Source organism: Eriocheir sinensis, chromosome 37 (genome assembly GCF_024679095.1).
Source record: "Eriocheir sinensis breed Jianghai 21 chromosome 37, ASM2467909v1, whole genome shotgun sequence".
Classification (NCBI taxonomy): Eukaryota; Metazoa; Arthropoda; class Malacostraca; order Decapoda; family Varunidae; genus Eriocheir; species Eriocheir sinensis.
In genome coordinates this window covers 8,312,886-8,330,554 of record NC_066545.1, presented here as the reverse complement: position 1 = coordinate 8,330,554, position 17,669 = coordinate 8,312,886, and the positions used below count along the sequence as shown (strand labels likewise).

At 46.0% G+C, this 17,669-nt stretch overlaps 1 protein-coding gene across 1 annotated transcript; it reads right to left on the bottom strand.

The window, feature by feature from the left end:
* Positions 1–13,663: 13,663 nt before the first annotated feature.
* On the bottom strand, positions 13,664–16,812 carry LOC127008441 (uncharacterized). Its single transcript, XM_050880587.1, has 3 exons — positions 16,681–16,812; positions 14,627–14,824; positions 13,664–14,252 (listed from the first exon to the last, which is right to left on the bottom strand). Exons 1-3 carry the CDS (start codon positions 16,766–16,768, stop codon positions 13,996–13,998), a joined length of 543 nt encoding a protein of 180 aa, XP_050736544.1. The 5' UTR covers positions 16,769–16,812; the 3' UTR covers positions 13,664–13,995.
* Between the last annotated feature and the right edge of the window lie 857 nt (positions 16,813–17,669).

Genomic DNA, 17,669 nt, shown 5'->3' with positions numbered 1-17,669 from the left:
GGGAGTAGGGTAGGAACATAGGGAAGGAGTAGGGTAAGAGGATGGGGGAGTTGTAGGATTACTCCCGGTCTTGCCTTTTTAATTGTCGATCTTATGAAACCCTCTTTGAAGACGAGGAAAATATAAAAAAATCTACTCGTAAGTTTTGGAGATCTTTCTTAAAAACAAACCAACTTTCTTCGCCTTAGATTGTGACGTTTTGAGTTTGCTGGTCCCCTCGTTTTCCTCTTGGTGACTGCGTGTCCAATATATGTCTTTTAGTATAATTTATTTGCTTAAAGAACACGTTGAAAAGTCTGATGCTCCTCCACTTCTCAACAGAAGGAAAGACGAGTGTGTGTGTGTGTGTGTGTGTGTGTGTGTGTGTGTGTGTGTGTGTGTCGATGGCCATTTCCTACTAGCAACAGCCACTCTCACGTACACTTTGTTACCGTCAAAAGGTTAATGGCCGCCGGCTTGAAGCATGGGCGAGGGAGGGGCGTGAATTATGTCTATTTAAAAGTCGAGAGTTTCCGCCGCTTTCATTACGGCAATGAGGGATGTAGTAAAGGGGAGAGAAGGGGAGTGTGATGGGGGAAGGAGAGGGGCGAGAGAGTTATGGTAGGGGTGATATGGGAGCGTTGCTGGGATAGGTATGGTGTAAATAGTGCTAAGTGGGGATGGCAAACGGGCTGGGTGAGTGTTGGCCTCGTGGGAAATTAAAGCACAGGGTTTGATACAGGGGGGGGGGGGGGATGGGGTAATGTGTGAAGTGTGTTGCTGCCCTTTTTATTGCAACAAGACGGAAGAGGAAGAGGGAAGGAAGGTGGTGGTGGAGGAGGAGGAAACTTGGATATGAAAACTTAGAAGAGCAGCCCTATCCACCAGTCCCATTAACAATCCTTCCCCTATCCATCAGTCCCATTACCAATCCTTCCCCTCTCCACCAGTCCCATTACCAATCCTTCCCCTATCCATCAGTCCCATTACCAATCCTTCCCCTATCCACCAGTCCCATTACCAATCCTTCCCCTATCCACCAGTCCCATTACCAATCCTTCCCCTATCCACCAGTCCCATTACCAATCCTTCCCCTATCCACCAGTCCCATTACCAATCCTTCCCCTATCCATCAGTCCCATTACCAATCCTTCCCCTATCCACCAGTCCCATTACCAATCCTTCCCCTATCCACCAGTCCCATTACCAACCCTTCCCCTATCCACCAGTCCCATTACCAATCCTTCCCCTCTCCTCCAGTCCCATTACAAACCCCTCCCCTCTCCACCAGTCCCATTACCAATCCTTCTACTATCCACCAGTCCCATTACCAATCCTTCCCCTATCCACCAGTCCCATAACCAACCCTTCCCCTATCCACCAGTCCCATTACCATTCCTTCCCCTATCCTCCAGTCCCATTACCAACCCGTCCCCTATCCACCAGTCCCATTACCAACCCTTCCCCATCCACCAGTCCCATCTGCAACCCGTCCCCTATCCACCAGTCCCATTACCAACCATTCCCCTCTCCTCCAGTCCCATTACCAACCCGTCCCCTATCCACCAGTCCCATTACCAACCCTTCCCCTCTCTACCAGTCCCATTACCAACCCTTCCCCTATCCACCAGTCCCATTACTAACCCGTCCCCTCTTCAACAGTCCCATTACCAATCCTTCCCCTATCCACCAGTCCCATTACCAATCCTTTCCCTATCCACCAGTCCCATTACCAATCCTTCCCTTATCCACCAGTCCCATTACCAACCCTTCCCCTATCCACCAGTCCCATTACCAACCCTTCCCCTATCCACCAGTCCCATTACCAACCCTTACCCTATCCACCAGTCCCATTACAAACCCTTCCCCTATCCACCAGTCCCATTACCAACCCTTCCCCTCTCCACCAGTCCCATTACCAACCGTTCCCCTATCTACCAGTCCCATTACCAATCCTTCCCCTATCCACCAGTCCCATTACCAACCCTTCCCCTCTCCACCAGTCCCATTACCAATCTTTCCCCTCTCCACCAGTCCCATTACCAACCCTTTCCCTCTCCACCAGTCCCATTACCAATCCTTCCCCCATCCACCAGTCCCATTACCAATCCTTCCCCTATCCACCAGTCCCATTACCAACCCTTCCCCTCTCCACCAGTCCCCTTCCCAACCCGTCCCCACTCCACCAGTCCCATTACCAACCATTCCTCTATCCACCAGTCTCATTTCCAATCCTTCCCCTATCCACCAGTCCCATTACCAACCCTTCCCCTCTCCACTAGTCCCATTACCAATCCTTCCCCTGTCCACCAGTCCTATTACCAACCCTTCCCCTGTCCACCAGTCCCATTACCAACCCTTCCCCTCTCCACCAGCCCCATTATCAACCCTTCCCCTATCCACCAGTCCCCTTACCAATGCATCCCCTCTCCACCAATCCTATTACCAACCCTTCCCCTCTCCTCCAGTCCCATTACCAATCCTTCAATTATCCACCAGTCCCATTACCAACCTTTCCCCTATCCACTAGTCCCATTACCAACCCTTTCCCTATCCACCAGTCCCACTACCATCCCTTCCCCTCTCCACCAGTCCCATTACCAATCTTTCCCCTATCCACCAGTCCCATTACCAACCCTTGCCCTATCCACCAGTCCCATTACCAATCCTTCTACTATCCACCAGTCCCATTACCAATCCTTCCCCTATCCACCAGTCCCATAACCAACCCTTCCCCTCTCCACCAGTACCATTACCATACCTTCCCCTATCCTCCAGTCCCATTACCAACCCGTCCCCTATCCACCAGTCCCATTACCAACCCTTCCCCTATCCACCAGTCCCATTCGCAACCCGTCCCCTATCCACCAGTCCCATTACCAACCATTCCCCTCTCCGCCAGTCCCATTACCAACCCGTCCCCTATCCACCAGTCCCATTACCAACCCTTCCCCTCTCTACCAGTCCCATTACCAACCCTTCCCCTATCCACCAGTCCCATTACTAACCCTTCCCCTCTTCATCAGTCCCATTACCAATCCTTCCCCTATCCACCAGTCCCATTACCAACCCTTCCCCTATCCACCAGTCCCAATACCAATCCTTCCCTTATCCACCAGTCCCATTACCAACCCTTCCCCTATCCACCAGTCCCATTACCAACCCTTCCCCTATCCACCAGTCCCATTACCAACCCTTCCCCTATCCACCAGTCCCATTACAAACCCTTCCCCTATCCACCAGTCCCATTACCAACCCTTCCCCTCTCCACCAGTCCCATTACCAACCGTTCCCCTATCTACCAGTCCCATTACCAATCCATCCCCTATCCACCAGTCCCATTACCAACCCTTCCCCTCTCCCCCAGTCCCATTAGCAAACCGTCCCCTCTCCACCAGTCCCATTACCAACCTTTCCCTCTCCACAAGTCCCATTACCAATCCTTCCCCCATCCACCAGTCCCATTACCAATCCTTCCCCTATCCACCAGTCCCATTACCAACCCTTCCCCTCTCTCCCAGTCCCATTCGCAACCCGTCCCCTATCCACCAGTCCCATTACCAACCATTCCTCTATCCACCAGTCTCATTTCCAATCCTTCCCCTATCCACCAGTCCCATTACCAACCCTTCCCCTCTCCACTAGTCCCATTACCAATCCTTCCCCTGTCCACCAGTCCTATTACCAACCCTTCCCCTGTCCACCAGTCCCATTACCAACCCTTCCCCTCTCCACCAGCCCCATTATCAACCCTTCCCCTATCCACCAGTCCCCTTACCAATGCATCCCCTCTCCACCAATCCTATTACCAACCCTTCCCCTCTCCTCCAGTCCCATTACCAAACCTTCAATTATCCACCAGTCCCATTACCAACCATTCCCCGAACCACAAGTCCCATTACCAACCCATGCCCTATCCACCAGTCCCACTACCATCCCTTCCCCTCTCCACCAGTCCCATTACCAATCTTTCCCCTATCCACCAGTCCCATTACCAACCCTTGCCCTATCCACCAGTCCCATTACCAATCCATCCCCTATCCACCAGTCCCATTACCAACCCTTCCCCTATCCACCAGTTCCATTACCAACCCTTCCCCAATCCACCAGTCCCATTACCAACCCTTCCCCTCTCCATCAGTCCCATTGCCAACCTTTCCCCTCTCCACCAGTCCCATTAACAACCCTTCCCCCCTCCACCAGTCCCATTACCAACCCTTCCCCTATCCACTAATCACTTTACCTACCCTTCCCCTATCCACCAGTCCTATTATCAACCCTTCCCCTATCCACCAATCCCATTACCAATCCTTCCCCTATCCACCAGTCCCATTATCAATCCTTCCTCTGTCAACCTAGTCCCATTACCAACCCTTCCCCTCTCCACCAGTCCCATTTTAATCCTTCACCTATCCACCACTCCCTTTACCAACCCTTCCCCTATGCACCAGTCCCATTACCAATCCTTCCCCTCTCCTCCAGTCCCATTACCAATCCTTCCTGTCCACCAGTCCCATTACCAATCCTTCTCCTATCAACCATTCCCATTATCAATCCATCCCCTATCCACCAGTCCCATTACCAACCCTTCCCCTCTCCACTAGTCCCATTACCAACCCTTCCCCTCTCCACCAGTCCCATTACCAATCCTTCCCCTATCCACCAGTTCCATTACTAACCCTTCCCCTCTCCAACAGTCCCATTACCAATTCTTCTTCTATCCTCCAATCCCATCACCACCCCTTCCCCTTTCCACCAGTCCCATTACCAACCCTTCCACTATCTACCAGTCCCATTACCAATCCTTCCCCTATCCACCAGTCCCATTATCAATTCTTTCCCTATCCACCAGTCCCATAACCAACCCTTCCCCTCTCTACCAGTCCCATTACCAACCCTTCCCCTATCGACCAGTCCCATTACCAACCCTTCCCCTCTCCACCAGTCCCATTTCCAATCCTTCCCCTATCCACCAGTCCCATTACCAACCCTTCCCCTATCCACCAGTCCCTTTAACAACCCTTCCCCTCTCCACCAGTCCCATTACCAACCCTTCCCCTATCGACCAGTCCTATTACCAACCCTTCCCTTCACCACCAGTCCCATTACGAACCCTTCCCCTATCCACCCGTCCCATTTTCAATCCTTCCCCTATCCACCAGTCCCATTACCAACCCTTCCCCTATCTACCAGTCCCTTTGCCAACCCTTCCCCTCTCCACCAGCTTATGTTCTTCAGGGCATTGAAAAATAGACTTCGGGGCTGGGATCGATGTCATGTTCTCTTTTGTGAACACGGTACTAAAGGTTGAATTTAGGACCGACGCCATGCCTTTATCATCATTAATCTTATCGCTTTTTACTAATAGTGGGCCGATATTATTTTTAAGTTTTTTTGCTTATGTTGCTGAAAAAATAATCTGGGATTTTTCTTTGCATCAAGTTATATTTTCATCTCATATTCCCGTTTCTGTTTTCTGATTTACCTTTCGCACTCTCACTTGATATTGATATAGTTAGTGTGACCCTGTGAAGTGTGTGACAGTTTATATTTCTTATACAGTTTTCTTGTTACGACGATGATTTTCTGCAGGTAATTAGTCATCCACAACGGCTTTTGGTTATCTGTCCTTCGTGGCTTGAGTGGGGTGAATTTATTTACGGTCGCTGTGATTTGTGCAGTAAACCGATTATACATTTCTTGAACGCTGACGTTATTGAGCAAATGATTCCAATTTACTGAAGCCAATTCTCTTCTTAGGTCCTCCTCCTCTTCCTCCTCCTCCTCCGGAGGAGATTGCCGTGAATAATATTGGTAAGAATACTTTTCATGCAGACTTGAGAGAGAGAGAGAGAGAAAGCTAATCAAACGACAAGGTGAACACGGTAAAGGGAGATGATTAGCAATATTTACCTGCGTAGAGGTTAGCATCAAAGACTCACTCATGTGCGAAACTTTGTCAAGGGAAGGAGGGGAGGGGCTAGGGGGCGGGGGAGGTGCGGCTCAAGGTGGGGCGGGGTTGTGTGGGTAATAAGGTAGAGCAAGGTATAGTCACCCCCTTTAATATTGTGAAAGCTACCTAAGAGAGAATGAACGGAAACCAGTGGGGACAAACCCTGCTAATTGTAAGGCCCACATTCTCAAACATTTCGGGGATTACACACACACACACACACACACACACACACACACACACACACACACACACACACACACACATTTGTTAAGGTTTTCATCGAGGTTGTGTTAGTATATCCATGGGTAGTTTTATGAGCCTAGTGATAGTTTGACAAGGATTCTACACTATGAATGAGAAGAAGAAAAAAAACAGTCATGAGAACCCGACTATTATCTTGTGTGGCTTTTGGAAATGTTTCTTGTGAGTGAGGGCCCAAAGCGTCTGAGCATACGGCCCCAACACACCCACATTTATAAACCCGGTAGCAGCGACGGATCAAATTTGTGGGTTTACCGTGTAGCAGCGACGGGCCAAATTTGTGGGTTTACCGTGTAGCAGCGACGGATCAGATTTGTGTTTTTACCGTGTAGCAGCGACTGATCAAATTTGTGGGTTTACCGTGTAGCAGCGACGGATCAGATTTGTGTTTTTACCGTGTAGCAGCGACGGATCAAATTTGTGGGTTTACCGTGTAGCAGCGACGGATCAGATTTGTGTTTTTACCGTGTAGCAGCGACGGATCAAATTTGTGGGTTTACCGTGTAGCAGCGACGGATCAGATTTGTGTTTTTAACGTGTAGCGACGGATCAAATGTGGGTTTACCGTGTAGCAGCGACGGATCAGATTTGTGTTTTTACCGTGTAGCAGCGACGGATCAAATTTGTGGGTTTACCGTGTAGCAGCGACGGATCAAATTTGTGGGTTTACCGTGTAGCAGCGACGGGCCAAATTTGTGCCATGATATAAACCCCCCAAAATAGATGATACATAAACTGATCACAAATGGTTTGTTATATATTATGAAATGGTTTGTGTGAGAGATGATTTTTTCTCATTTTCTCGCTTAGAGGGAACTTTGAGAAACATGAACCTTGCAGCTACCGGGTTAAGGCTTTCGTAGAAGTTGTGTTAGTATTTCCAAGAGTAGTTTTATGAGCCTAGTGATAGTTTGACAAGGCGTCTGCACCATGAATGTCAAAAAACACTCATGAGGACCCGACGTATCTCCTTTGTGGCCTTTGAATTATGTGTTGTGAGAGCCGAAAGCGTCTGAGAACACGAACCTTACACTCACATTTGTTAAGGTTTTCGTAGAGGTTGGGGGTAGTTTCTTGGGCCTTGTGAAAGTCTGACAAAGCCTCTGTACCATGAATGTCAAAAAGTACTCATGAGAACCCGACTAATCTCCTTTGTGGTGTTTGGAAATATTTGTTGTGAGAGGTAAGTGCGTTTAACCCGGTAGCTGCGGGGATCATGTTTCTTAAAGGCCCCTCTAAGCGAATTAATGAGAAAAAATCATCACTCACGCAAACCATTTCATAATATATATCAACGCATTTGTGATCAGTTAATGCATCATCTATTTTGGGGGGTTTATGTCATGGCAAAAATTTGGCCCGTCGCTGGTACACGGTAAAAACACAAATTTGGCCCGTCGCTGGTACACGGTAAAAACACAAATTTGGCCCGTCGCTGGTACACGGTAAAAACACAAATTTGGTCCGTCGCTGGTACACGGTAAAAACACAAATTTGGCCCGTCGCTGGTACACGGTAAAAACACAAATTTGGCCCGTCGCTGGTACACGGTAAAAACACAAATTTAGCCCGTCGCTGGTACACGGTAAAAACACAAATTTGGCCCGTCGCTGGTACACGGTAGAGACACAAATTTGGCCCGTCGCTGGTACACGGTAGAGACACAAATTTGGCCCGTCGCTGGTACACGGTAGAGACACAAATTTGGCCCGTCGCTGGTACACGGTAAAAACACAAATTTGGCCCGTCGCTGGTACACGGTAAAAACACAAATTTGGCCCGTCGCTGGTACACGGTATATACACAAATTTGGCCCGTCGCTGGTACACGGTAAAAACACAAATTTGGCCCGTCGCTGGTACACGGTAAAAACACAAATTTGGCCCGTCGCTGGTACACGGTAAAAACACAAATTTGGTCCGTCGCTGGTACACGGTAAAAACACAAATTTGGCCCGTCGCTGGTACACGGTACAAACACAATTGGCCCGACGCTGGTACACGGTAAAAACACAAATTTGGCCCGTCGCTGGTACACGGTAGAGACACAAATTTGGCCCGTCGCTGGTACACGGTAAAAACACAAATTTGGCCCGTCGCTGGTACACGGTAAAAACACAAATTTGGCCCGTCGCTGGTACACGGTAGAGACACAAATTTGGCCCGTCGCTGGTACACGGTAAAAACACAAATTTGGCCTGTCGCTGGTACACGGTAGAGACACAAATTTGGCCCGTCGCTGGTACACGGTAAAAACACAAATTTGGCCGTCGCTGGTACACGGTAAAACACAAATTTGGCCCGTCGTTGGTACATTTGGTAAAAGACAAATTTGGCCCGTCGCTGGTACACGGTAAAAACACAAATTTGGCCCGTCGCTGGTACACGGTAAAAACACAAATTTGGCCCGTCGCTGCTACACGGTAAAAACACAAATTTGGCCCGTCGCTGGTACACGGTAGAGACACAAATTTGGCCCGTCGCTGCTACCGGGTTAAGAGTACGGGTCTAACTTAGGGCCGTATTGCTAAACATTTCGCCGTCCAATTACACATATTTGACAAGGCTTTCGTAGGAGTTTTGGGCATTTCCAGTAGTAGTTTTATGACCCTGGTGGTAGTTTCGCCCTTCTTCTGTACCGTGAACCTAAAGAAACACTCATTAAAACCCAATTGATCCCCTCTTTGACCTTTAGAAATACTGATGTGAGAAGCGAAAATGTTTATAATACCGACCTAAGTGTCATGTGTTTTAGTCAGTTTTCATATTGTTTCATATTCTGGGGTATAGAGTATTCTTTCTTGGCTAACTCTACAGGGGGTTAATTATTAGGTAGGATATTGAGGGTGATTCTTCCCTTCTTACCTCTCTCTTTACCCTTCGTTCCATTTTCACCTCCATACCGCGTCTTATCTCTTTATCCTTGTAGCTCTTTTTAGTATCATGTCTCACCTTTTTACCCATATCACACTTCCTCAATTCTTCTTTATCAGTTCCTCCCATTCTTGCGCCCAGTCACTCACGAAGCCATTCTTTCATCTTTTCTTATCCTCTGTAGTTTTCCCTCTAACATTCCATCCATACATTCTAACCTTTCAGCGTTCAAGAAATGTATAATCGGTTTACTGCACAAATCACAGCGAGCGTAAATAAATTCATCCCACTCAAGCCACGGAGGACAGATATTTAAAAGCCGTTGTGGATGACTAATTACCTGCAGAAAATCACATCACTACGTCCTCATCCTTCTCCTCTCCCCAACACCTTTCTTTATCCCCTCATCCTCACAGTTATCCACATTTCCTCACCCCTTACCTGTTACCACCTTCACCCTCACCTTTGAACACCCTCACTCACCCTCACTAATCCCTTCCTCAACACTTTTAGTTTTATCACACATCTTTCACCCTTACGTCATCACCCCATCTCCCTCATCACCCATTTGCTCAAGTAACCCTTTCTTAACACTTTCACTCTTATCACACATCTTTTAACCTTCACCCTTGCATTCCCATTCTTACATCTTCACCCTTTACCGACATCACCATCCTCACCCTTTTACATCCTTACCCTGTCGCTCAAAATACCCTTCCTCATCACTCGCTCGTATTATACATCTTTTATCTCTCACCCTTGCATTCTCACCCTTACATACTCGTCCTCTTGTCTTTGTCTCTCTCCACTCTGGCCCTCACCCTTAATTCTCACAAAACACCCTTACTCAACACTCACCCTTATCACAATCTCCCACCTTTACAACTTCACCCTTTGCCCCCCCACCACCTTGTTCGCCCTAGAGCTTCCACCTGCCCTCTTTAGAAGCTCAATAGTTTCGTGTCAGGAGGATCAGCGTGCGGGGCTTAACATGGCAGGCGGAGCGTGATGACCAGCTAATAAGTAGGTTCCAGGTACACAGACAGGTATAGCGCACATGTAAAATCCACACAGGTGTTCATTGTGTGGTGTTCGGTGTTGAGCGGTTTCGTATTGGAGAAAACAGAAAAATGGAACAAGCACTGGAAGGAGTATTTTATCGTATTCTTCCAGACGAAATATTGATAGTAGAAGTAACAGCAGCAGTAGTTATAGTAGTAGATGTAGTAGTAGTAGTAGGGGAAGGTGGGGTAAGATGGACCTTCCCCCCTCCTCTAATCACACGCAGAAAGGGTGCGGTTCAATTATTGGTTGCTAGATGTCCTTCATGTCACCAAACAGTGACGTTATTGCCGGCGGGCCGGTCGCAGTCGCGCTCATGTGCTTTCAAGAAAGCAGGCTGTCGTTTTGAGCGCTGATGTTATACGCACAAGGTAAGAAACGGGATTTTTTGTAATGACATATTAGTTATAATGACTTACTGTTCACGTTAAATATGCTCATGTACGTATGTGCATGTGCATAATTGGTATGTGCCATAAATTGAAATACAGAACTTGTGCTTATGTTTTGGTGAACCTTTTGAAACTGAATTTTCATTTGTGGGGTAAGATGGAACTTAAGGGGTTCCGTCTTGCTGCTCACACTAAATATTTCACAAACCCTCAATATTTTCTTCTCTTTTTGACCCCTGGAATACGTGCGAGTCAGTAGCAGAGGGGAATGGAATGATGCAGCCATGTAAGGTGCAATAGCAGCAGTTAGAGCAAAAAAGATGTGCTTATAAAAATCTCAAAATAATCCAACGTGCCCAAGACTACACTCGGTTGCTGTGTCAGAGACAAGAATATGATGGTAACTGAGTCAACAGAGGTAAGACACTACCTAGCACATGCCAAACAAAATTCAGGATCTTGTCTTGCCTTTCCTGAAAGTCTGTCCTTTTTAATGAATTATGTATCAGTACCTGTAATTCTGTCTCAAAATCTTGCTATGTATTGCCCTAACATATTTAACATTTTTTCTTATTATCTTTTACATCTAACTAATTGTGTCTGCCCCATTTTCCAGATGCTTGACATTATTGGGACAGTATTCAGTGCTGCACAAGAAGCACAGTTAGTAACTCACATTCTGTTAATGGAAGTTCGATGGTTTGGACTGACTCATAAGTACAGGACTGTACAGGGGTAGAGGGTGATGAGGATGAGGTTTTTTGGTAGAGTTGTTCCAGTAAGGCTCTCTTTCTTCATGTTCAGGCTGCGATGAAGCCCAGGGGTCCATCCTACCCCGCGATAATGTTTCGGGTGCAATAAAATTATTGATTTTGTAAAATCTCGTGTTTCAATCTTTTACTCGTAAAACCGTGACCGAGGCGTGGACTTTATATATATCACCCCAAAGAACCTCCCTAACCCATAAAACACCACCAAACTATAATGTGGTTTCTAAACAAATATTTGTGTTCAGTTGTTCGTAGTAGTAATAGTAGTAGTAGTAGTAGTTGTAGTAGTAGTGGTAGTAGCTGTGGCAGGTATGAGTAACTTTGAGATTGCATAACAAAGTAAATGATACTTTTCAAATTGATATTATTTGCTTGTTTATTTGTTTATTCATTCTTTCACTTATTCATCACGTTTTGTTGCCACAGACTTAAGGATAAAGAAACGGGAGATCAGGAACGCCACAGAAGCAACACTCGTCACTTCACGCCTCAAAGATTTCACCCACACCATTCATCTTGCATTACTATCGACAAGGAAGTCTCTCTCTCTCTCTCTCTCTCTCTCTCTCTCTCTCTCTCTCTCTCTCTCTCTCTCTCTCTCTCTCTCTCTCTCTCTCTCTCTCTCTCTCTCTCTCTCTCTCTCTCTCTCTCTCTCTCTCTCTCTCTCTCTCTCTCTCTCTCTCTCTCTCTCTCTCTCTCTCTCTCTCTCTCTCTCTCTCTCTCTCTCTCTCTCTCTCATCTTTATCATCATCATCTTCTTCTTTTTCTTCTTCTTCTTCTTTTTCTTCTTCTTCTTCTTCTTCTTCTTCTTCTTCTTCTTCATCTTCTTTTTATTATTATAATAATTATTGTTATTATTATTATTATTATTATTATTATTATTATTATTATTATTATTATTATTATTATTATTAAATATTTGTGAACTATATCCCTGTTCTTTCCGTTTGTCTCTCCCTTCTTCTACCCCGTCTAATTATTTTCACATCATCAATCTTTCCCATGGTCTCTTCTTTCTCCTACTTGTCTTTGCCTGTCAATCTTTCTCCCCTCTTTCTTTATTACCATTTTCATCGTTGCCTTAATTCATCTTTTCCTACTTTCTTCCTCCAGCCACCTCTCCCGTTGCTCTCCGTCTTTCTTTTACTCATTCATACCTTTCTCTGGTGTTCTTTCTTCTTCCCTCGATCATTCAATCCTTTCCTTCCACTGTCCATTTCAATCTCAAATCTCAATCTCAATGCAAGATGGCGCCACTATAAACACTCGCCTGCGCCAGAACGGGCTGGGCCGACCATCAGGCCCCACCTGGAAGAAGCCTTGGGCCGACCATCAGGCCCCACTGGAAGATGCCTACTGGCGCAACAGGAACAACGTAAAAAAAAAAAAAAAAAACAAAAAAATTCATCGCTTCCTTTCTTATACAGTTCGTCCATTTCTTCTTCCTTTCCTTCACCTCCTCCTTCCCTCCCTCTCTTCCTGCTCCCTCCCTTCTTGCCTCCCTCCCTTTCTCTCTGCTGCCCTTCCTTTCTGCCTCCCTCCCTTCCTGCTTCTCTTTCTATCTGCTTCCTTTCTTCCTGCCTTCCTTTCCTCCTGTCTACATTCCTTCCCACCTTCCTCCCTTCCTGCCCCCTTTTCTTCTGCTTTCCTTCCCTTTTGCTGTCTGCCTTCCTCCCTTCCTGCCTCCCTCACTCCCTGCCTCGCCGTCTCGTCATCACCCTTCACATCCCTCCGCGATATTGCCAATATTGAAAAGTGAAGGTATTAGGGGTAATCCTTGCTGGGCCGGGCGTCGCCTCGCCTCCCCTCTCCTCCCCTTTCCACCTCCTCCCGTCGTGTTTCACTTCTTTGTGCTTTACTGTTTCACAAACCCTCGCCAGTCAGTCTGCCGTCCTGTTATGGGATTGTGACTTTCGATGTGGCCTCCTTGCTCCTCATTTTGTGTTTTCACGTAACGATTCGTTCGCATCGGTTGGCCTTTTTTTTTTCCTTGTCATTCTGTCATGTTTCGCTTATTCTTTATCGCATTTATTACCAATTTATTTTTATTTTACGGATATTCGTTCTGTTTATGTGCGTTACTCACCTTGGTTTGTTGTCTGGATGGTTATCATCTACTTCAGCTACTCGTGAAATTGAAACGTGGGGCAGTTTTCTGTGGTGTATTTTTTGACGGGTAACAATAAGAAATTCCTATTGTCCGCTCGAAGTCGCTGTGGTTCAGTAACTTTAGTTATCAAGTATGTTAAACGTCTACAAACAGTTGGATGTGAAAATAATATGTTAAGTTATAAACATCATAGTATGGTGATATTTGCACTTTCGTTAATGTGTGAATGTGTTTTGATGAAAAAAGAATGGTGCGTTACGTCCCCTTCAAATTTTTATTTTCATCGTACAAAATGATTGGCATGTGATTGTACAGTATGGAGCGAAAGCACATTACTGTAAAGTATATAGAACATGAATTTTTAGGCAAGTTGGCAAAAAACATGGAAGGAAGAAAAAAGAGAAGAGAACGGAGAAAAGAAGAATTAGGAAAAGAAAAGAAAAAACGAAAAAAACGAAAAAGAATTTATGTCAGTCATATGAACTTGAGAAATACAGGGGAGGAAAAGACGAAGATGCTGATGATAAGATTGAAGAAAAGAAAATTAAAGATGGGTCATAACAGAACATCTCTCAAACCATCCTTCGCTCCTCTACTTGGCGCGGCAGAGGCATCGGCTGTGGTGCTCGTATAAGCCCATGGAACAGTGGTAGTAGAGTCTGCCGAAGGAGTTAATGCCGTTGGCAATTGTGATATCCTGCAAGAACACCTTCGCGCCCATGTCGTGAGGGTGACTCTCTTGCCACATCACGTTCTGGTGGGTCACTGGGACGCCATCAATCGTCTGCCAGTTTCCGTCCACCTTCTCAGCACCGATCCACATGTTCGGGTCCTTAGGGTAGTTCTGAGCTGCGAGGGATAGAAGTTCATATTGAAGTGTATAATTTTTCTTATTAAGAGAGAGAGAGAGAGAGAGAGGAGGCAAGCACTTCGACTGTCGACAAATGTTTACATAATGTATTTCAGTTACGTGTTTCTTTTATTTTTTTCATTTATTCATTTATTTTTTTTACTTTTCCACCCATGGCGCAGTGAGGCTTTCTTGGTGGGGCCTGATGGTCGGCCCAACCCTTTATGGCGCAGGCAAGTGGTTATTATGGAGAGAGAGAGAGAGAGAGAGAGAGAGAGAGCAACATCATCACCGCCAATCTTTGACTTATTATTTTGTATGCGTTCATTTTTTAAACTTTGCAAGAATTGTTTTCCTCTACAGTAGTACTTACACTCCTCAAGCCAAGTGATGGCGAAGACTTCCAGCTCCTCAGCGGTTTCAAACGTGGCGAGGTCGGTGGACAGTTCGGCGCCGTCCTTCGCCTGGCATGCCGTACGGCACTCGTCCCACGTCATGTTGACTCCGGGCGCGTCGATCACGGAATAGCATCGGCCCCCGGACTCGAAGAAATCCCCGGGGCACTGGGCAGCTAAAAGCGGAGAAAGAAGAGTTAATGGTGGTGGTGCTAAAGGTGTGGACGTGCGCGCGCGCGCGAGCGTGTGTATATGTGTGTGTGTGTGTGTGTGTGTGTGTGTGTGTGTGTGTGTGTGTGTGTGTGTGTGCGCGCGCGCGAGCGCGTTTGGCTTAGAGCCCTGGTAAACTTTTTTGATTGGGCTTGCTGATCGGCCCCAGCCCGTTGGTGGTGCAGACAAGTGTTTTATAGTGGTGCCATCCTGCTTGGCTCTAGCCCCGAAGCTCCACCTGATCCTCTGTAGAGTTTTGCTAGAGTCTGAGATGATAGGTGGTTATCAGAATAGCATATGGGTAGTTTTAGGGCCACTCGGCGATGACTGATAAGTGTCAGCTTGTAGCGGCGGGCGGGACTTGAGCCCCGGTTCTCCAGGACACCGTGCCAACATGCTGACCACTCAGCTATCACCTTCTAGTGTCATTTAGAGGAGTGGGAGAACTGATGGGAACTCACACACACACACACACACACACACACACACACACACACACACACACACAGACAGACCGATTCATGTTCTGTTCCTGTTCTACTCTTAACCCATTAAAGGACTATATTACAAGCTGGTTTGTGTCTCCTGAATCCTCTACATGTGGCCAACCAGCCACTATGAATTAGTGGTAGCGGTGAGATAGGCGTGGCGTTACACTGGTTGGCAGTAGACAAAAGTTAGAATAATGAAAACATTATAGTAATGGAAATATACCGTAATAGTCCATGGGCCGGACCAGATTTCGGTACCATCCGAGTGGGCAAAACTATACCTGTGTCATTTTGTTTTTTGCATCAATAGAAGTAAAATAATGTATGATAACAGTTCCGTGCTGGTAGCTTTATTGTTTATTTTTGTGAAAAACACACTTTTAAAGGTTATTTTTTTCATATTTTCCGTTTTTTTAAGGATACGGTGCATCGTACGCATAAAAAGTATATGGACTAAAGATTTAGTAAATCAAATTTTGCACAGGTTTGTCTCTATGCAGTTTTGCTATATATGTCACAGTGTTTGCACAAATGAAGTCGGAAGTGGAACGCACGTTTTCATCAAAATTAAAAAAATCTGTTTCCCAGCCATTTTCCGCTCAGTAACTCTAAAGCAAGTGATTTGGCGATAAAATGCCATAGAGATGAAATTGTAGGGTGATGATTCATATTTTGAATGGTACTCTTTTTATTCTTTGAATGTTATGTATTGACGTCTGAGAGGCTAAAAAAAAAAAAGTATATTCACTAATTGTTAAACGGTATCCATAGGTTTTTATTCTTCTTGCTCTAGCTCGTCTATTACAGGGCATATCAGGCTAAAAATTGTACTCATGGTAACACGATAATATAGAAGTGGGCTAGTGCATGGGGCTTTTGCATGCATTTGTTGGTGGTTAATAGGTCATGGGTAGAACAATAACTACACTACAATGGATTTTACGGGAAAATGTCCCTCAAAAAACGCAAGACGAGTGTGTCTTTTCAAGAGGTGATAACCACCAATAAGCTACTCCTCTGCGAGTGTTATCATATCAAAACATTATCTAGGGATATATACCAAGTGAAAAATAGCAACTAGAATTTGCCCACCCAGATGTTACCGGTACGTGAAATTTTGGCTCTTGGCCTATGGACTATAATACCCGCCCCCCCCCACACACACACAGGGGTATACCTGCTTGCACGTGCACATACACTTTTGTGGGTACGCATACACTCGTGCACGTACACGCGCACAAGCATTTATCCCAGTATGATCAATTCTAAGTTCATGTTCGCCTAAATCGTTGTGTAATTACAAGCGACTGTTTCTTGTCGCCAACACTCACCCACGAAGGCAGCGAGGGAGGCAATGATGAGCTGGTGAAGGAGAGACATCTTGTCTGTAGAGTGACACGACAGGGACTGCAGATCCATATATACCCGTTTTGAGGCGCCCAAGGACAGTCATGAGAGTGGAGATAATAAAACACCGTCGCACCTGTGGGAAAGGTGACAACCCATATAGGTGTGTATGTAATTCCAGTTTCATTATCTACGTTAGAGGTTATAGTTGCCTCGAAACATTTAAGTGACCATGACATTCTAAAGTTTCGTGCGGGAGTAGAGACACGGAGAAAGGTTTGTTTGACCTCCGGGCCCAGAAGAGAGAGAGAGAGAGAGAGAGAGAGAGAGAGAGAGAGAGAGAGAGAGAGAGAGAGAGAGAGAGAGAGAGAGAGAGAGAGAGAGAGAGAGAGAGAGAGAGAGAGAGAGAGAGCGCTCCTTGTCGCACGCGTAGTATTTGGTTACAAATATTACATTTGCTACAGCATTACGCCTCCGTGGTCTAGTGATCAGCGTGTCTGGCTACTACTCTGTGAGCACGGGTTTGAATCCCGGTCCATGCAGTCTGCAAGCAGTTCACCCAGCTGTCCATCCCCCCTTATCGGGCTGGTCGATAAATGGGTACCTGGGAAAACCTGGGGAAAGTAAACTGGCAATCACGGAGTTCACAATGGCCCGTGTCAAGGGAAAAAATTTTCTTACCTAACTCAGGCTCAAAGGGCCAACGGAACGGAGATGAGCACCGCAGCCAGGCGCAGCTATAGCGTATGCACCCATCTTTACTTTACGGCATTACACAGTAAGTAAATTTTGTTTGATTTTTCCTAGTAAGATGGAATCGAAGATGTCATTAATAACAAAAGCAGTCAGAAATACTGGTAATTAGGGTTGGAAATTTAATGGATTTTTATTTAAAAAAAAAAAGGATTTAAATTGGACTTTTTTTTTATTTAAATTATTTTTTAATTTTATTTATTTATTTATTTATTTAATT

What these genes read in the sequence shown, in the direction of transcription:
- LOC127008441 (XM_050880587.1), bottom strand. Translation starts at nt 16,768, where the DNA reads ATGGATCTGCAGTCCCTGTCGTGTCACTCTACAGACAAGATGTCTCTC. An exon ending in CTCCCTCGCTGCCTTCGTGG is followed by an intron (nt 14,825 to 16,680) that starts GTGAGTGTTGGC and finishes CTCCGCTTTTAG; the next exon opens with CTGCCCAGTGCCCCGGGGAT. An exon ending in CATCACTTGGCTTGAGGAGT is followed by an intron (nt 14,253 to 14,626) that starts GTAAGTACTACT and finishes TATCCCTCGCAG; the next exon opens with CTCAGAACTACCCTAAGGAC.